Genomic DNA, 21,909 nt, shown 5'->3' on the forward strand with positions numbered 1-21,909 from the left:
TTCATTTAGCATGCTGGTAGGTATATAATAAGAACTGTGGAACTGTTAAATGAATAACCAGTTTCTTAAAAATAATAGTCCATTAAGAATCATTTGTTAGTTAGTTTAACTAACAAATGATTGGTACATTAAATTTAGATGTACCAGTTACACCAATAGATGTAATTGGTACATCTAAATTTCTTTTTTTTTTTCTAAAAGAAATGTAATAGTTAGCCTTCCTTGTTCTGCTCACTACCTTTTTTCTCCTCTCACTTTTCTTTTCCTTTCTTTTTGGAATTTCATTTTACCTCATTGTTGAGTAATACAATTATGACATCCCAGGTAATTCCTCTCTTTCCTTTCTTCAGTTTGCTTGGTACCTCTGTTAATTATCGTTAGTACTTAATGAAAATGTCTTTGTTTAACAGTGGAGTTGTGCCATCAAAAGTAAGTTATTCAATTTTCTTCTGCTTTTCAAAATTTTCTCCTTAACCATGTTAAAAAAATTATTAAATAGGGGCGCCTGGGTGGCTCAGTGGGTTAAAGCCTCTGCCTTCAGCTCGTGTCGTGGTCCCAGGGTCCTGGGATCGAACCCTGCATCGGGCTTTCTGCTCAGCAGGCAGCCTGCTTCCTCCCCCCTCTCTCTCTCTGCCTGCCTCTCCACCTACTTGTGATCTCTGCCTGTTAAATAAATAAATAAATAAAATCTTTTAAAAAAAAAATTAAATAAATTTCACCTTATTTCACTTTTGTTACTTCTGATCACTTAAAAGTTTTGATAACATACTTTGTAGACATTTTAAATAGTATTAAAGTACTCCAGAACTAAATGACCAAAATCTATAATTAAGAAATCATATTTCTATATGAAATTAATAGTTTAACTTCACATCACAATTACTAGTTCTTTCAGTATATCTTGTAGAATTGCAGAGATTTTATAGTCCTTTGGTATCGTATACCACAGGATCCCTATTTTGTTATAAGCAACCCCAAATCATTCTGATGAAAGTCATGGGAAATGAATATTTGAGTATTCATAGAAAATATGTTAAAAATTTGCACAGCACAAGAATTCATAGATTTTAGCCAAAACTAATGGGAAGTGATGGGTACAATAAAAGTGATAAAGAAGTAATAAGAGGATGAAATAGTTGTGTTACAAAGAACAAAGAAGAGACTACCCTGGTGGTTAAAATAAAGGAATATGGTAAGAGAAATTTTAAAACTTAAGCATTTTTTTAAATGTACTTACTGGTTATCAAACAAGACTGCTAAATGAGAAGGGCCATTGTTAAGTAATTGTAAAGATCTTGTGCATCTCAAGAGCATTTAGAGAATAGTCACAGGAGCACAAGTTTGAGTCAAAATCAAACTTGAAGTAAAGTACTCATTAAAAAGTTTTCTGATTCCACGAATAAGCTGAGTAAATGAATAGGTCCCTATAGATGTATAGTCATTCGATGAGTACACAAGAAGTAAATATCCTTCATAACCAATGCACATTTGTAACATAGAAAAGGTAGAATCCCCTGATGTGAATGGTACATGAAAGTACAAGTTTATTATGACTTGGGAGTTCACATTTCCTATAGATTTTCTTTACTGAAATCATATTCTTTTTTTGAGATTTGTTCATCTCTATAAAATTACTCAATAATATTTTCTAATTGCATATTAATTTCCTTTCACTGTTTAAGATTCTCTAGTTGCAAGAGAAATGTGCCTCTATCTAAAAATTCCTGTCTTACTTGGTAAAACAGGGACAACATATGAAATAATCATGATCTATGACTGAAAGGGATGCTTCCCTGATGAATCTCCAAATTCTAAAATATTAATATATTCATATTAATATAGTATGTAATTTTCTTTGTAATAACCATATTCAGAGAACACCATATTCAGTTGTTGAGTTCTGCTAGGCTTGCTAACAAGTTAGCTCCCAACACTAGCTTTTTAAAATTCACAATTCCAATTTATACTTCTCCTAAATACTCTACATCATTTACCTTTAAGGTGCTCCTAAATGACAAAAAAAAAAAACCACAAGCATTAATTATTTTAGTGCCAAGACAGTATATGTAATAAAATGTTAACTGTACACTGCAGACATACATAGAAGAATTCAGAGTTGTGAATCAGTTTGGACTGAAGTCATTGAGATAGTTTCACAGGAGAATTTGAAACGATATTAAAGGTCATCGATTTCCTCAAATGATATAGGCATCCTTTTATTAAATGCTTTTGAGTTAGATGATCATCTAGACTCTGCATTAATTTAATTAATTAATTAATTAAATCCCTTGTAAGAGATTTATCACTTCCTCAAAGAGTCTGTGCTTTTGAATTCTGATTATTAGAAAGCTGAACTCTGGGCCAAATGGGTGGCTCAGTCAGTTAATCGTCTGCCTTTGGCTCAGATCATGATTTCAGGGTCCTGGGACATAGCCCTGTGTCAGGCTCTCTGTTCAGCAGGGAGTGTGCTTCTCCTCCTGACCATGCAGCCCACCCCGCTCATACTCGCTCTCTCAAATAAAATCTTAAAAAAGAAGAAGAAAGCTACAATCTTGTTAAATTTCCTCATGGTTTTATCTTTTGGAGTAACAGAACAAGCTCTCTTCTTCAAATCAACTCTTCAGTTTGTTTGCATGTAACCATTATGTCTTTCCTGATTCGTGCGGTATTGCACCCAATTTTTTTTTTTCAACTCTTCTGGTATGGTATAATTTATCTGCCTCTCATTTTTCTGTTTTTTTTTTTTTTTCCTTGCATGTGATAGTTGGTCTCTTAAATTGTGGTCTGTGCATAAGAGACTCTTAATGTCACAAAACAAACAGGGTTGCCGGGGGGAGGAGGTCAGGGAGAGTGTGGTTTGGTTATGGACATTGGGGAGGGTATGTGCTATGGTGAGTACTGTGAAGTGTGTAAACCTGAAGATTCACAGACCTGTACTTCTGGGGCTAATAATACATTATGTTAATAAAAAATAAAAAATCTAAAAAAAGTTGTGGTCTGTGAATTGAACACTAAATTCTGGTCTACAGTCGTCTATTTCCCAAAATAAAGATAAAGATGCAGTCTTCAGGCTTTCTTTTATGTTTCAGCGGAGGCGTTCATTCATTTATTCCTTAAAGGTGTAAGTACTAAGAATGTATTAAATCATATGCCAGTCACTGGGAATTCTAGGAGAAAGTAGTTTTCAAAAAGTGACTCATATTGTAGTATGAAATTTAAATTTAGTGTTTGAATATAATGCAGTGTGCATTGTAAAAGTGCATATAAAGTTTTATCAAAGTGCAGAAAGGAAACAGTTATTTCTGTCTTAAAGTGAATAGATGATGGCAGAATGGAATTCTAATTCCAGAAGGAAATAAAATAGTGTACTAAAAATACGAAGTCAGTAGGATTGGGTAGAGTATGAGAGAAGCACAATGAAAACTGCTTTCAGGAGAAACAGTTGGAGAAATGTGTGTATGATCTGTTGGGATGTGAAAAAACTGAAATCAAGACTGTCAGGAGGTAACCATTCTATGTTGACTTTGCCCATAAGGCATATAGATAATGATGATAAGGATAAGGAATTTGTGCCTTCATGGTAAAGTCATCACTTAGAGAAGAAAATCAATTCCCTTAGAAAAATTTTTCCTACACTTGGAAGACTGCTTCCTGTACTCCATTAGGTTCCTTTTTAGGCTAACCCTAAAGGATTCTAAAGCATGCCATGTATTTAGGAGACAATACCAGGGAGTACCAGTAGGGGAATGGGAAAGTGAGACTGGGAAGAGAGAATAAGGCAGACAGAGGGTTTCTAAGGATCATGCAAATTAATACCTTGCTTAACTGAAACTTAATTTTACCAGTGGACTCTGGAAGCCAGTGTAGAACAGGCTTAGACTTACTCCACCATGGGGTACAAGAGTTTGGTGTATTTACATCCCAGTTCTCTTCAGTCATTGTTATGTGACTTAGGTAAACAAAGAAGGCTCAAATGGCCAAAGAAAAACCATAAGACATCAAAAAGCAGTTGTATATAGTTTGAACTGAAGCAGGTGTCCACTAAAATAGTAAAGTAAAAGCAAGGAAAGATTGCCAAGGTTATATTTTACTGTCAAAAACTCTAATCATTTCATGACTTAGTTTCTTTCTATTTATATGCTCTACAGTTAATCTTTAAAGATGTAGTTTTAAATGTTCTAATACTGAATGTTTCTAATTTTTTTCCTATGGCAGAGTAACCAACACTTTCTGAAAGCAATAACTGAACAAAATGTGGAAATCGAGCGACTCCGAAAACAACTGAGGTATTTTCAAAAATGAATTTTGTTATTTTATTAATAATTATTTTTCTTCAGAATAAGTGATGATGCCATAATTTTTCCATGAGCATTTTTTTCTTCCCTTTAAGCTTCTGTCAATAGCTTTCTGTATATATGATCTGTTAGTACTGAAAAAGACTGAAATTGTGACACTTAGCAGGAGGCAACTATAATATATATATATATATATATATACACACACACATATATATGTATATATATATATGAAGGGATGTTCCATGAAGGTAAAACCAGTGCCTATGGAAGACAATCAGTTCTCTTAGAAATATTTTTTCTGCACATATCTTTGTATTCCCCAATAAGCAGACCCTGAGAAAAGGGATTTAGATGTAATATAAGTGAGCACCAGTAGAGGAGTGGGGAAGTAAGACCGGGAAAAAGACAAAGCCGGTAGAGGGTTTTTAAAAATCAGGTGACTTAATACTATACATGTTTGTTGTGGCTGAGTGGTTTAATAATCATTGCATTAATAGACTTCATAGGAAAAACTTTTTCACTTTTTTTCCCCCTTATTCATAATACTTAAAATTCACAAGTATAGATATAATAGAGTTTTGGTCTATGATGGAGTCATTTAGAAATATCTTTAAAGTATAATATGAATTAACATTTTATAAAAAGTATAAATTTCTACATTGAATTTAGATGTCACATCTTAGTCTCCTCCAATCTATAGCATTCTTCAGTCTTTGGCTTTCATCATTTCAAAGCTTCTGAAGAGGACTCACCAGTTATTTTGTTCCTTTGATGTTTTCTCAGGATTTAGACTGTGGTTATGGATTTTTATGAAGAATACCACAGGTGAAGTGCCTTTCTCATCTTATCACTTCAGGGGATACATGATATCAGTAGGTCTTATTACTAGTGATGTAAACTTTGATCACATGCAAGGTGGTATCTATCAGGCTTCTCCACTGTTACCCTTTTTCCCTTTCCAGGGGTTTGTCACAATGTCCAGCCCCACTCTAAGGCAGAGGAATTGAGTTTTGCCTCCTGGAGGGAGGAGCTTCAAGACATCTGTGGACTTAAGCCTCCATAGTAATTAATAAATACTTCGGGCAACATACTTTGAGGCCATACAAATATCCTGGTTCTATAATTTAGATGTTTTCAAAAGCCATTTCTACATATATCATTTCCTTTGCCCTTCCTAAGAATCCTTTATTTAATGAGTAAATGGACCGAAAATGAAAAAAATATATACAAATTTCTGTTTGTTAAATGAACCTTGCTATTTATTTTTATACCATCATGTATTTTGCCCCACAAAATATTTTGCTTTTTTAATAATTTATTTTATAAAATTTTATGTACCACTTTTTATATTTTTATTGCCTTAATCAGCTTCTTAATTTAATTTAAATAAATTTACTTTCTTTTGCCCTAGACATTTCTAGTTGTGAGCTCTTATTTGGGCTTCCTTGTTTCTTTAAATGTTATTAGTTTACAGTTTAAAATAGTAATGGTTTATTTAATTGCAAGATTTTGTTCATTTTTTCAAGATGGAAGTGTTTTTTTTTAAATTATAAAAGTAATGTAAGTCCATTATAGAAGACTCTAGATAGTATAAAAGTATAACAAGTTGCAGTACAATTCTGGCACTAACCATAGTTAGTCCAGACTCCACAAGTTAATAGCATAATTCCCAACAAGACTATGCTCACTAAGACACAAGTTCAGGGATCCTCAGGCCACCCACACGTCTGACCAATTGGCTATACTGTGTTCCAAGTAACCTACCAGGCTTAGTAATTCTCTAGAATGGCTCAGGGAACTTATGATTAGTTTTATTATAAAGGATCAGAATCAGCCAAAAGAAGAAACCCATGAGGTGAGGTCTAGGAAGGTCTCAAAATTTGAACTTTCATGTCCTCTCTCCTTGGAAACAGGGAGCATCACCCTCCTGGTGTATCTCATGTTCACAAACCAGGAAGCTCACCTAAGCCTTGGTGTCTGAAAATTTTATTGGATTTTTATTATTTGCATATGATTTATGTTAAATGTAAATACATATACTTTTTTTCATATATCATTTTTCACAATGCCTGCAACTCCACTCTATCTCAAAAATAAACAAACATTTTTTCATGTGTCTGATAGCCATTTGTATGTCTTCATTGGAAAAGTATCCATATCTTCTGCCCATTTTTTGATATGATTGTCTGTTTTGTGTGTGTTGAGTTTGAGGAGTTCATTATAGATCCTGGATATCAACCTTTTGTCTGTACTGTCATTTGCAAATATCTTCTCCCATTCCATGGGTTGCCTCTTTGTTTTGTTGACAGTTTCCTTTGCTGTGCAGAAGCTTTTGATTTTGATGAAGTCCCAAAAGTTCATCTTCGCTTTTGTTTCCTTTGCCTTTGGAGACATATCTTGAAAGAAGTTGCTGTGGCTGATATCAAAGAGATTACTACCTATGTTCTCCTCTAGGATTCTGATGGATTCCTGTCTCACATTGAGGTCTTTTATCCATTTTGAGTTGATCTTTGTGTACGGTGTAAGAGAATGGTCGAGTTTCATTCTTCTACATATAGCTGCCCAGTTTTCCCAGCACCATTTATTGAAGAGACTGTCTTTTTTTTTTTTTTAAGATTTTATGTATTAAAGATTTTATGTATTTATTTGACAGAGAGAAATCACAAGTAGATGGAGAGGCAGGCAGAGAGAGAGAGGGAAGCAGGCTCCCTGCTGAGCAAGAGCCCGATGCGGGACTCGATCCCAGGACCCTGAGATCATGACCCGAGCCGAAGGCAGCGGCTTAACCCACTGAGCCACCCAGCCGCCCCGAGACTGTCTTTTTTCCACTGTATATTTTTAACTGTTTTGTCGAAGATTATTTGATCATAGAGTTGAGGGTCCATATCTGAGCTCTCTGTTCTGTTCCACTGATCTTTGTGTCTGTTTTTATGTCAGTACCATGCTGTCTTGGTGATCACAGCTTTGTAGTAAATCTTGAAATCAGGTAATGTGATGCCCCCAGTTTTATTTTTGTTTTTCAACATTTCCTTAGCAATTCGGGGTCTCTTTTGATTCCATACAAATTTTAGGATTATTTGCTCCAGCTCTTTGAAAAATACTGGTGGAATTTTGATTGGACTGGCGTTAAAACTATAGATTGCTCTAGGCAGTATAGACATTTTAACAATGTTTATTCTTCTGATCCAAGAGCATGGAATGGTCTTCCATCTTTTTGTGTCTTCTTCAATTTCTTTCATTAGTGTTCTGTAGTTCCTTGAGTATAGATCCTTTACCTCTTTGGTTAGGTTTATTCGCAGGTATCTTTTGGTTCTTGGTGCTATAGTAAATGGAATCGATTTTCTAATTTCCCCTTCTGTATTTTCATTGTTAGTGTCTAAGAAAGCCACTGATTTCTATACATTGACTTTGTATCCTGCCACGTTACTGAATTGCTGTATGAGTTCTGGTAGTTTGGGGGTAGAGTCTTTTGGGTTCATCATCACTAGCCATCAGGGAGATTCAAATTAAAAACACATTGAGATACCACCTTACACCAGTTAGAATGGCCAAAATTAGCAAGACAGGAAACAACATGTGTTGGAGAGGATGTGGAGAAAGGGGAACCCTCTTGCACTATTGGTGGGAGTGCAGGTTGGTCCAGCCACTTTGGAAAACAGTGTGGAGATTCCTCAAGAAATTAAAAATAGAGCTTCCCTATGACCCTGCAATTGCACTGCTGGATATTTACCCCAAAGATACAGATGTAGTGAAAAGAAGGGCCATCTGTACCCCAATGTTTATAGCATCAATGGCCACGGTGGCCAAACTGTGGAAAGAACTAAGCCCTTCAACGGACGAATGGATAAGGAAGATGTGGTCCATATACACTATGGAGTATTATGCATCCATCAGAAAGGATGAATACCCAATTTTTGTAGCAACATGGATGGGATTGGAAGAGATTATGCTGAGTGAAATAAGTCAAGCAGAGAGAGTCAATTATCATATGGTTTCACTTATTTGTGGAGCATAACAAATAGCATGGAGGACATGGGGAGATGGAGAGGAGAAGGGAGCTGAGGGAAGTTGGAAGGGGAAGTGAACCGTGAGAGACTATGGACTCTGAAAAACAACCTGAGGGCCTTGAAGGGGCGGGGGGTGGGAGATTGAAGGAACAGGGTGGTGGGTATTAGTGAGGGCACATATTGCATGGAGCACTGGGTGTGGTGCAAAAACAATGAATACTGTTAAGCTGAAAAGAAATTTTAAAAAATTAATTTAAAAAATTTAAAAAATTAAAAAATTTTAAAAGGATACTTCTATGGCAGGGGTGGGGTGTAGTGGTTGGCTTTCAATTTTAAATAAAGTATTCAGAATAAATATCACTGAGCAGTTGAGATTCGAACAAAGTCTTGAAGAATGTGAACTTTTCCATACAATTGAGGGAAAGAGTGTTCAAAGTATAGAACTTGCCATTGCATAGCTGGAAACATACCGAGGGAACAGCAAGGAAGTTGGTTGTGATCTATTGCTGAGTAGCAAACCATTCCAATATTTTGTGACTCAAACAATAACCCATTTAGCTTATGATATGAGGGACAATAGAGCAGTATTCTTGTCTGGGCTTACTGGGCTATATCTGCTAGACTTGCCCATGTGTCTCTAGTCAGATGGTTGGTCCAGTTATAATGCAGTAGTTGGCAGTGGGTGATAAACATCTCTGGCAATCAGCAGTTTCTTTACCAGGGCAACAAGGAAAGTCATACTTCTTCACTTGGTCATGGCAGGATTCCCAAAGATAGTAAGAGAGCAGATCTCAGTGTACAAATACATTTCAAGCCTCTCTTGAGTCATATTTGTTAATTACTTATGGCAAAGAAAGTCACCAGGTCAACCCAAATTCAAAGGATAGGGAAATAGATAACCCTCTTGATGGGAATATTTTCAGCATCATGTTACAAAGATGTGGATGTAGAGTGGGAAGAATTTGGGGCAGTTTTTTATACTTTCTCTTACCTAGTATACAGAGTAGACTGAAACAGAGTATATGAGCGCAGTAAGAGATGAAGTCAGAAATGTTATGGAACGTGGAAGACAAGGTCGTATGGGGCCTTATAGGCTATCGTGAGGACTTTGGTTTTTTGCTGTGGGTGAAATAGGAATGGTTTTTTGGTTTCTTTTTTAGGAATGGATCTTAATAGAAGATTGACATGATCTGACTTATATTTTATTTGATTGATCGTTCTGACTGCCATATTGTAAACAGACTGTAATGAGAGAAAAATGGAAGCAAGGAGACCAGTGAGAAAGCTATCACAGTAATCCAGGCAAAAAATCATGTTGAATAGGACTATGGTGGTGACAGTGGGAGATGGTTAAGATGTGGTCACTTTCTGGATATCTTTTTTTAATGTTTTATATGATAGATTTAAGAGGATTTACCGATTGGGTGGAGGAACCAGAGAGATTGAGTCATCAAGGGTGACCTGTGTTGTTTTTCTGTTTTTTGTTTTTTGTTTTTTCCATAAGCAACTGAAGAATGAACGCAGAACTCTATGTATAGGTGGCCAGATTTGATGGGGATGGAGAAGTTGGGCCATATTGAGTTTGCAGTAACTACTGGAAATCCTAATGCTGATAAGTATTAGCAAGCAGATCAGTAGGTATCTGGACTTAAGATATGAGATGTTTGATGATCAACATAAGAATAGTGTTAAAAGCCATGAGACTGGGATAGATAAGTACACTTGACTCATGAACAAGTTTGAACTTCATGGGTCCATTAAGATGCAGATTTTTATCAATAAATACATACAGTATTGTAAATGCATTTTTTTCTCCCTTAGAATTTTCTTAATATTTTTTCCCTAATTTACTTTAAGAATACAGTATATAATATGTATAACAAAAAATATGGGTTAATCAACTGTAAATGTTATCACTAAAGCTTCTGGTAAACAGTAGGCTATTAGTAGTTAAGTTTTGGGGGTGTCCAAAGTTATATGTGGATTGTTGACTACATGGAGGGGGTTGGTGCTCCATGTTGTTCAATGGCCAACTTTTTTGAATAGGAAGATTAAATTCCCTAATGAGAATAAGTCTTCCCAGATCTTTAAAATTAATCTCAATGTAAATTGTGTTAAAATCCCTATATTTTGTGTGTATATGTGTCTGAGAGAAACTTGGTAATCTAATCCTAACATCATTAAATAGGGAAGTGCCATTTGCCAAGGCCATTCTGTAGAAGAATAAAAAGCAGTGTTATTTGTAAGAGCATGAGTTTGGCAAAATAGAACAGAATAAAGAGTAAATAGAAATTTAGTATATGACAGAGGGGGGATTATAAATCAGTAGGAAAACAATCATATGAGGATTGGTTGCTATCCATGAAAAAAAAGTCTGTAAGGTTTTGCTTTTCACATTTAAGTATTTATATGGTTTTATGGATTAAGTATCTAAATGTAAAAAGCAAGACTTTTAAAAAAAATCTTTTTTTTTTTTTAAATCCGAACAATCTCTCTTGAACATTTTGCTGGGGAAGTGGTTTTTTTTTTTAATTTTTTAATTTTTCTATTAATATATAATGTATTATTAGCCCCAGGGGTACAGGTCTGTGAATCGCCAGGTTTACACACTTCACAGCACTCACCATCGCACATACCTTCCCCAATGTCCATAACCCAACCACCCTCTCCCTACCCCCTCAGTTTGTTTTGTGAAATTAAGAGTCTCTTATTGTTTGTCTCCCTCTCAATCCCATCTTGTTTCATTTATTCCTTTCCTACCCCCCATGTTGCATCTCAGCTTCTTCTTATCAGGGAGATCATATGATAATTGTCTTTCTCTGATTGACTTATTTTGCTAAGCATAATACCCTCTAGTTCCATCCACATCGTTGCAAATGGCAAGATTTCATTTCTTTTGATGGTTGCATAGTATTCCATTATATATATATATATACCACATCTTCTTTATCCATTCATCTGTTGATGGACATCTAGGTTCTTTCCATAGTTTGGCTATTATGGGCATTGCTGCTATAAACATTCAGGTGCACGTGCCCCTAAGAAGTGTTTTTTTTTGTTGTTTGTTTGTTTTTTTAAAAGATTTTATTTATTTATTTGACAGAGAAAGATCACAAGTAGGCAGAGAGACAGGCAGAGAGAGAGAGAGGAGGAAGCAGGCTCTCTTCTGACCAGAGAGCCCGATGCAGGACTCGATCCCAGGACCCTGAGATCATGACCTGAGCCGAAGGCAGCGGCTTAACCCACTGAGCCACCCACGCGCCCTAGGGAAGTGTTTTTTAATCAAAATTTAAATCCAGGCCAAAAAGGAAAGATTGATATATTTAAATATGTTAAATGTAAAACTTCTATTAAAAAATCAGTATGATCTCCCTGATATGAAGAAGTGGTGATGCAACATGGGGGCTTAAGTAGGTAGGAGAAGAATAATGAAACAAGATGGGATTAGGAGGGAGACAAACCATAAGTGACTCTTCACAAAACAAACTGAGGGTTGCTGAGGGGAGGGGGGTTGAGAGAAGGGGGGTGGGGTTATGGACATTGGGGAGGGTATGTGCTATGGTGAGTGCTGTGAAGTGTGTAAACCTGGCAATTCACAGACCTGGGGATAAAAATATATTATATGTTTATAAAAAATAAAAATAAATAAAAAATAAAAATAAAAAAATAAAAAATCAGTATGTCAAATGAAAAAGCAACTCTTAGTCTGTGAGAAGACATTTGCAAAGCATATAATTAATAGTACATTACTGTTGAGATACATTAACTAGGCATCAGTAATAATAAGTAAAAGTCCAAGAATTGGGCAAAGTATATGAACATTTCAAAAGTCATAGCAATCAAGAATATGCAAGTTAAAATAATGTGATACTATTTCTAAATACTGCTACTGAAATAATGTGATAATTAATACCAATTATCTGATACCAATTATCAGTATCAGAAATGTGTGGAGTGTAATAACAAGGTACAAAAGGAAATTATAGTACAGGATGATATAGTTTATATATTTTAAATACTTTAAACAGTAATGTATATTGGTTATGGATATATACTTTCTTGTTATATACATATCAGGGTATACAGTAAAATAAAATGTATATATGTTGTTTGTGTATATATATTATAAAAGAATAAAATTTAAAAATTACTAGGACTGATCTACCCTAACTTCAAGTTAATGATTGTCTGTATTCGTAGAAGTGGGGCATTGGAAGCAACCTAAGTGTGTGTCACTGAGGAAATGGATAGGTAAAATGTAGTGTTTACATCCTGTGAAATACTGTGCATCATTTAGAAACATGTATTTACATGTAAAGGTATAGTTTTGGCAACATAGATCTAAAAAACAAGGCTTTATTAAAGTAAAAAGGGATATTGATCTATAACATAAAAACACATGCATGTAGGGGCACCTGGGTGGCTGAGTCGGTTAAGTGTCTCCTGAGATTGGGCCCAAATTGGGCTCCCTGCCTAGCAGGGAACCTGCTTCTCCCTCTCCCTCTGCTGTCCCCGTTGCTTATGCTCTTTCTCTCTTTGTCAAATAAATAAAATATTTTTTATATGCATGCAAATAACAATATACATTTTACCAGTATATGTGTATGTCCAAGAATATATTGCATTTTCATGTGAACCTATGAAGTGAGGAATGAGAGAGGGATTGGGAATCAACAGAAAAATAAAAGAAACAAATGAGAGCAGTTTTTCACAGCTAATAGTGAAATGGGTCATGGAAAGAGTAGTGTGATTAGCTCCACTCTGCGCTCAAGGTTCAGAAAGAGTAGAAGAAAAAAGAATGTGACTTACAGTGTACATAGGATGAACCAGGGTGTGGAGATTCTGGAAGGAAGATGAATAAGGAAATTGATTCATAAAGACTTGCGTTCATATGATAATAGAAACTTAGAAAAATGCATGTAAAAGATTCCATATAGGAAAAATGGGTGGAACTTGGTAATATAGGACTAAAGGACAGGGGAAGAATTTCAGAATTTTATTGCTAAAGCTATCTTAATGATCATCTTAGTTTAACTTCCAGTTTTATAGAAGAAACAAAACTGAACCAAAGGTTCAGGAATTGTCTTATCTAGGGTTGCACAACAAATTCATGGAATTGGAATTCTGTTCTTATAATTGCTAATCTGGTTTCTAAACCTGGCTTTCTGACAGTATTCACAGAAGTAAGAAAGTCCAGAATGAGAGTTAATTATTAAAGGATCATGAGTGCTTACATTGACTTTTGATATCTGCATGGAAGTTTCATTTGGTTTTTGGACATTTGGGCCTAAAGATTTTAAATTAAGGTTAGATAATCAGTAAAGGTAGTTGTGATTTTCTAAAGCCTAAAAGTTTTTAAGTGTTTAATTGTCCGTGAGCAATTTTGCCATAATATTTACTGACAATATTCTGTAGCTTAGCATTAAGCAGTTCATGGTTGTATACATAAAACTATGCTTGCTTTTCCTGCCACAGATTTGGAGAAACATAAGGATAAGCAGATGCTTCTTTTAGAGTAGAGGGTGTTGCTTTCAAGCTTGACAGATTCTGAATGATGGGGCATATTGACATTACCAGAACTTGGGTTTTTGAGATGCCCCTAAAACTATGCCAAGAATAAATAAATTGAAAACTCTTTAAATGCTAGATTTGTTTAAGTATGTCCTTAAACTGAAAACAATTAGTTTCATTTGCTATCTGGTTTTATAGTGCCAAAAAAAAAAAAAAAAGAATCATAGGAACTTATAATGAAAGCTTTTATCTTTTCCTTCTCAGTAGTGTCTGGTGAGGCTCTGTCATAGATAAAACTCTCTAACCTAGTTTCTAAGAACCTTCATTCACCAGCCCCCACCCCCAACCTTCCAGTTATGTACAAACTGCTCAAAGTAGTCATTTTACTGTTTCTCATGGAAGAAAAATGTTGGTTTCTTCCTTTGGCCTTTGATCATTATTTCGTTTCTCAGAAAACTTACAACTTTCAATATCTGGTTAAAATCTGCCTTCTCCAAGACTTCTCTCAATTCATCACACCAGATTTTTACTCTTTTCTTGTGGATATACTCAGCATTTATTCACTTTAAGATGAGATTTTATGCTATTTCTCTTTCAGTCCTTTTTTTTTTTGGTCATATATTTTGTTTATAATGTATATTTAGCTAACTTATGGAAATGATTATTTTTCAAATCATGTGATCACATTGTACATCTGCCTTTTTTTTTTTTTTTTTTTTTAATTTTAGAGAGCAAGTTAGCATGAGCTGCGGGAAGTGCAGGGGCGAGAGGGAGGTGGAAAAAATCTCAAGCTGACTCTGCACTGAGGGCAGAGCCCAATGTGCAGCTCAACCTCACAATCCTGAGATCATTACCTGAGCAAGATTCTAAGCAGGAATCAGAGGGGCCATGAGCAGGGTAAGAGCAAAGAGAGCAGAGCAGGAGAAAGAGAGAAGCAGACTTTGCACTGAGTGTGGAGCCCGATGCTGGGCTCTATCCCAGGACCCTGAGATCGTGACCTGACCTGAAATCAAGAGCCAGCTGCTTAACCAAGTGAGCCACCCAGTCACCCCTCAAGAATAACTTGTAAAAGGGCGTAACTGTAAAGATTGACTAAAGCACTTTCATAGAGATCTTTATTAACCTTTCATCAGATTGGCATCATCAGAATATTTATTTTAAAAAATTTTAGCCACTAAGGAATGATCTCATTAGCAGGTACAGATATTATCTTCATATAAAGAATCTGTAACTTGTCACTCACCTTATTTTATATTTATTGAAAACTTAAAACATATACATGTGTGCTCAGTGTAGAAACGGTCCTTAATAAGTTTCTGTATGATATAGCCTCAAAATTGTTGTGATTGGACTCATTTCACACATCTTTTGTGGATTCAACAATTTCCAAAGATGAGATCCCATTCAGTTTTTCTAGCTTGAGGTTCTTTTTGTTATTTTCACTCACATAGGTCAAAGATACTAAACTGAGCTTCTTACCATAGCTCTTGAATCTTTCTATATTTGTGATTGACACCATCCAGTTCCTGCTTCAGAAAACCAGGAAGCATCCAAAATCCTTTGCTTTTCCAGCTCTACCCTCTAAATGTCTCTTAGCACTATATTGTTACTGTTTTGCTCAGTCCATCAATGCTGTAGTAACCTCCAAATTAACTCAGCCCTCCCCACTTTCTTTTTTCATAGTCCTCAAAATTATCTTTCTAAAATAAAGTCTAACATGTCTGTCTTCTTTGATGGCTACTAAATGCCTGTAGGATTTAATTCAGATTACTCTAAATGACATTAAAGCCTTATGTGACTTGCTTGACCCCTGGGAACTTAACTCTGTATTTTGTCAGTCCTCACTTTAATTTCCTGAACTACTTTCGGTTTCCCAAACAAGCCATGCTATTTCATAATTCCCTACTTTTGTTCACATTGTCAGTCTGCCTAAAGTGCCCTTTGCTGATAAATGTCTCAACTTTCAAGGTTCAGCTCAAGTGTCACATTTTCTAGAAATCTTTTTCTAAATCTTTATGGTTTCTTCTTCCTTGCATAGGAACCAAGCATGCCTATCTTTGTGCTTCAGCTGTAGACTGCTCATACATCAGTCAGAGCATTTTTAACACTTTAGTGTATATAATTCTTTACAAATTGATCTTTGCTAGTTTATAAGCTCCTTATTTAGCCATTTTTATCTTTCTATCATCTAACACAGTGCTAGACATGTGACAAGTGACAAGTGCTCAAAAAACATTTTTGAGTCATTAAGTCAGTTAAATAGTTAAATTGCTTCTCATTGGAGGGGCATAACTAAATTTATGTGGGTTTTTCATTGGTGTACTTCACCCTTAGTCTTTTGGGGCACAACTCTTTCCTTGGACTGTAATTATTTAGAAAATTATATGTTAAATTCTTCAGTTGTGGAGAAACGTATGTCTGCTTAGTAGTTTTTCTAATGCACACCTGAAAAAAAATTTCTAATATAACTAATAGTAGCCTTGTGGATAAACTAAGAAATTTTTCAGTATTTCCCATTATGGATCCAGGCTTTAAATTATATTGACTTTTAAATCTGTCTTTATTACTAATCATCTCTAGGTTTAAATGCATGATAGACACATTTGTGTATTTTTTATGTTTAGTGTTCTATTTAAATATGACATAAAATCCAGGAAATCTTTAAAATGTGATCATAAAATGCTTTATAACTGAACGGTTTTATTGAAGAGTGTAAGAGCTGATGTGATAGGAATGTAATTTTTGGTATAATCTTATTATGCTTAGTGCAACAAAGTTTAAGTTACATAAATCACTATGTATATTCATTATGTTCATTAATTTTTTTATGGATGCATACTTTTTTCTTCAAAAATGTGCCAATAATTTTTTATATATTTTAGAAATATACGTATATACCTTTGCCATGTAATAGTTTTATTTTAGCTGAGATAACAGATTTTTCTCAAATGTTTCATGTCCAAATTTGAATAATATTGTGTCTTCTATTATAAAAATACTCTGGAAATCTGGAATTCATGGATCACCACTTTTGATTCATAGTGTTTCTTGGAAACTATCCCTCATGAGAGATGGCCCTGTGCAGGTGTGCTTGTCATAAGAATTGCCACAGTTGCTTATGTGTTGGCAGCTAGTTTTCTGAGCATAGAAAACATGTATTAAGATAAGAAAAGGGCTTTGTTGGCATTTTCCTATCCCATCATACTGTTTCATTTCAATGTTATTTACTACTACAGTGTAAACTTTATGGGGACAAGTTACTTACAGTGGCGCCTGGGTGACTCAGTCAGTTAACCATCCATCTCAGTTTTGGCTCAGGTCATGATCTCAGAGTTATGAGATCAAGACCCAAGCTGGGCTCTGCTCTGGGTGTAATACTTCCTTAAGCCTGTTTTCTCCTTCTGCCCATGCCCCAACCCCTTTTAAAAAAAAGTAGGGGTTACTTACAGTCACCCCCTTCTCAAAAATGTTTTTCTTTTCCTTTTCTTCTTTAGAGGGCATAAAGAATATTAGACTTACTTCTAGAATATACTGGTCAAGAGTAGAAACAAATTCATAACTAAATTGTTTGGAACTTTTACCTCTAATAGGGGATTACTGTTTTACTTCAAACTATGTATCTTACTGGTATTTTATATTTTGCTAATACTCCACATTTGCACACCTAAACTAAGTATGTTCTTCTGAGTGGTGTGAAGTTTAAAGAGCATAGGCTTTGAAGTCAAACAGCTCTATATTTGTATTCTTATTTTTTTATTTTCTATTGACTTGGGCAGGATGCTTAACTGACTGAGCTCCAGTTTCCTCATCTTTGAAATAGAAATAAAATGAGCTTCTCTGCAGTTTTGCAATGTACTGTACTTTTACTGTCTATGCTCTCCTCCATTCTACTTTGATATCCAACCTATGTAAGTAGGCTTCTGTAAGATATATATAAAGTAGTCCCTCTTAGTCTCTCTTTTGTGGGGTTCTCCCAAGACCTCCAGCATATCACCTGATGTGATGTGATCCAGATGTCACCTGATTTTCTTCAGATTACTGTATTTTCTTTCCCCTTTTTGAAATTGCTTAGAAGAAGAATCTGTATGTACTGTAGTCACTCATTGGAATTTCTTTCAACTTAGATTTAGTCCCACCTCTAATCTTTTCCTCAAGTTTACTGGTACCTTTTACCTTGTTTGCCTGAAAACAAAATTTCCATTCTTTTTGATGATTTTTCTGCTTTTTTAGTCTACCAACTGGAAGTAGACATTTCTTAAATTTCTAGCATATTATATGATCACATTTATCCTACCCAACTTAAAATTTAATCTCAGTAATACTGCTTCCCCGATATTTGCCTCTGGCAATGATCACTTTGTGGAGCTCAGTACTTGAATTGGTAGAGCAAAGATTTTCAAACTTTTTTTTTTCTTAGCAGCAGAACCCTTTTAAAAATCTTATACATACAACCCCAATATATAAAAATGATATAAGTGGAACTGCTATGATTGAGGTGAGGAGTGCAGATCTTCCCTATCTTGTAATTAATACTGTCATCAAACCTAGGAATTTTGCTTGATACTTCTCTTTTGCTTTACTACCCCCCCATTCAAATCTTTTTGGCTCTATTTCCAGATTATCACAAATCCAATCATTAGGCATCCAATAGATGCCTCTATCCCAAGCCATCACCATCTCTTGCTTTTATGTCTTCTATCTGATCTCTCTGCTTTCACTCTGATATCCACTGAAAATCATTCGCTATACACCGGCCCAAGTAGTCTCCTCAAAACATAAAACAATCACATCACTCACCTGTTTTAACACTCAGTGGATTTTCATTGCAATTGGAACAAATCGCAAATTTCTTACTGTGTCCAAAGGTACTTATATGATAGGACCTCTCTGCCTTCCTCTCTAATTTCTACTTTTTTTTCTGTAATACATCCTAGCTAATTGTAATTTCTCGAAGTACCTTTCTTTTACTATTTGCATTTATTGTTAATTCTCTCTGCCTTACAACTTTTCCTAGATTTCCCTAAGTTGATCCCATTGTCCTTTAGACCTTAGCTCAAATATCCTTGCTAAGACAGGCTCTTCCTGATGATCCATGTCTTTCTCTCTTTGTTCTATACCTTGTGCTTCATAGCATTATCACACTCTGAAATTACTTCATTTATTTTTTTACATATATATTGTCTTTCTCCCTCTACTACAGTGTAAACTTAATGAGGACAAGGGCTTTGTCTCCCTTGCTTACTACTGCATCACAAGTGCTGACAATAGTACTTAGTACAGTTTACATTACGTGCTTAATGAAATAAATCTAGGGCTCCAGAAATACAGTTTAAAAAAGAAAACTGAATGAGTCATCAACACTTGAAGCTAAACGTGTCCTGACTGTATTCACAGTGTCTGGCACGTTACAAGCATTCAATAAATATTTGTTCAAAGAATGAATGGATGGAATCTCTTAGATTCTATCCTGGTAAAATCTATGCCATCTTACCCAGTGGAACTGCTTACTTATTGTCGACATCACTCTAGGTCTTTCCTGCCTCTGGTTCATTTATTATGATCTATTGGTTAAAGGAGGAGACAGAACAATCATTCTAGTCCAACCTTTTTCATAAATGCCAGATTTATTTACTTTATTTATTTATTTTTATTATATTCAGTTAGCCAGCATGTAGTATATCATTAGTTTTTGACATACAAATGCCAGATTTAAATTCTAAAAGTACAGCTCTGATTCCATTTTTTGAGCCAGTCCTTGCATTTAAAGTAATACAGATCACTTAAGTTGTTAATTGACCCACATTGTAACCTCCCATCACCTTTCCAGTCTTATTTCCCATCTTCTCTAAGCAAGTCCTTCACTTTCCAACCTTCATGCTAGTACTTGTTCCTTCCTGAAGCTTCTCTTTGTCTCTGCTTGTGAAATTCACCATTTCTCAGCCAATTCTCATTTTAAATACCTCCTGCTTCAATATTCTCTGAACTAAATGCAAATATACTACCTATTCTGAATCATAATACTTTCTTTTTATCTTGGATAGTGCCTGAAGAAGTGTGCTTTATGGCCCTTCTAAAGATAACTATAGGGTGCCTGGGTGGTTCAGTCCTTAAGTGGCTGCCTTCGGTTCAGGTCATGATCCCAGAGTCCTGGAATCCGAGCCATGCATCAGGCTCCCTACTTGGCGGGAAGCCTGCTTCTCCCTCTCCCACTCCCCCTGCTTGTGCTCCCTCTCTCGCTGTCTCTCTTTCAAATAAATAAATAAAATCTTTAAAAAAAAATAAAATAAAGATTACTGTATCCCACCTATCTTTGCGTGCTCTGTACTACCTAGCAAAACATCTTTTGTGTCTGATACATGACAGGTGTGTGGTAAAAACTTTTGAACACGTCCATTGCATAAGCCTATATAATAACAGAAAATTAATGTGTTCTCCAGATTATCAGTGGTATTTAAAGTTGTAACACTCTAAAACTATATTTGTAATCATTGTTTACAATATTTTTGCAAAGATAAACATGTTGATTATGAGTTATTGTGTAAAATCTAAGACAGTAGCTGTAGAATCAACTATAGTGATTCTGAAAAAGAGAGATTCCAGGTACTACCCTTCCTTCCTCTCCCCCCAATATTCTGAAATAAGACTCAAGACTATACACTTATGGTTGCAAAAAGCTCACTCTCATACACAGAAAATATAGAGAACTACTAGTATGATAGAAAATTATATTCTAACATAGAATTCAGCATTTTGAACTAAATTATATAATTTTGAACTAAATTAGATAAGAATTTTATACAAATAAACTATGTTTAGACTGTGGAACCTCTTAAAATTTTAATAGCTCAGTACATGAATTATTATCCATTGTTTTTAGAGTTTCTCAGCAAGCTTCTGTCTTTTAAATAGGTTTAATCATTACACTACAAAGATTGAAAGGAGAGAAAATTAAGATAAAACTTTTCCAAAAATAAATAAATAATAAAATAAAAAATAAAATGCAAGAACTTGTTCTTCTTATTTCAGTTTTCTAAAAACAGCAGAGATCTTAAAAATTCAGAACTTTGTCTAAAATTATGTTTGGGCATTTTTGGAAGTTTTTAAGCATAAATGATTGGTTTATTTATACTAGATAATTACAGAAGTACTTATTAAAGTACATGATGTGTGCATTTTTCTTTTACATTTAAAAATTTAGAATATTTGGGGTGCCTGGGTAGACTCAGTTAAGCTTTTGCCTTCAGCTCAGGTCATGATCTCGGGGTTCTGGGATCAAGCCCTGCATCAAGCTCTCTGCTCAGTGGGGAGCCTCCTTCTCCCTCTCACTCTCCTCTGTGCTTTCTCTCTATCAAATAAATAAAATGTTTAAAGTAAAAAATATATATATTTAGAATATTCAGCAGTAGCCAAATTATAGAAAGAGCCCAAAGAGTCCATCAACTAATGAATAGGTAAGTTGTGTTGTGCACACACACACACACATACACACATCTCACACAAAGACTAGAATATTATTCAGCCATTCAGAAAAAGAATGAAACTCTTGTCATTTGCAATGATGTGAATGGAACTAGAATGTATTATGCTAGGTGAAATAAGTCAAAGAAAAATACCATATGATTTCACTCATGTGGAGTTTAAAAAACAAAACAGATGAACATAGGGAAGAAAAAAAATGAGAAAAAGCAGATAAAACAGATTCTTAATCATAGAGAACAAACTAAGAATTGTTAGAGAGGAGGTGGGCATTTGTGATGACCACTGGGTATGATGTATAAGTGATAAATCACTAAATTCTACTACTTACTGGAAGTAATATTATACTATATATCAACTGATTTTAAATAAAAACTTGAAACAAAAAATAAAAGCTTAGAATATGTATCAAATCAGTAAAAACTGGGTTTTATTTCTTTCAGAACTTTACCATTTTTCCTTGTATGAAAGAATTCTAAACATTTCTAGAACTCTGTTGATAGGAGACTACAAAAGAAATTTATAAAAATTTTCCTTAAAATAGACTCACTATATTTGATGTTTAATCTAAAAAATTACAAACTGATAATTAAGACATTTTGATTTGTCTTGTTCCT

The 21,909-nt window shown here is 34.8% G+C and overlaps 1 protein-coding gene across 7 annotated transcripts in view; it reads left to right on the top strand.

The window, feature by feature from the left end:
• Positions 1-21,909, top strand: part of SCLT1 (sodium channel and clathrin linker 1) — a 193,638-nt gene that overhangs the window by 57,983 nt on the left and 113,746 nt on the right. For all 7 annotated transcript variants that reach the window (XR_006386785.1, XM_044268234.1, XM_044268233.1 and 4 more), the window contains exon 9: positions 4,216-4,286. Coding sequence is in view for 6 of the 7 variants with exons in the window: in XM_044268234.1 (XP_044124169.1) it covers positions 4,216-4,286 (71 nt within the window). In the remaining variant the exon portion in view is untranslated. The remainder of the gene's footprint in view (positions 1-4,215; positions 4,287-21,909) is intronic.

The sequence above is a fragment of the Neovison vison genome, chromosome 11 (genome assembly GCF_020171115.1).
Source record: "Neovison vison isolate M4711 chromosome 11, ASM_NN_V1, whole genome shotgun sequence".
Taxonomy (NCBI): Eukaryota; Metazoa; Chordata; class Mammalia; order Carnivora; family Mustelidae; genus Neogale; species Neogale vison.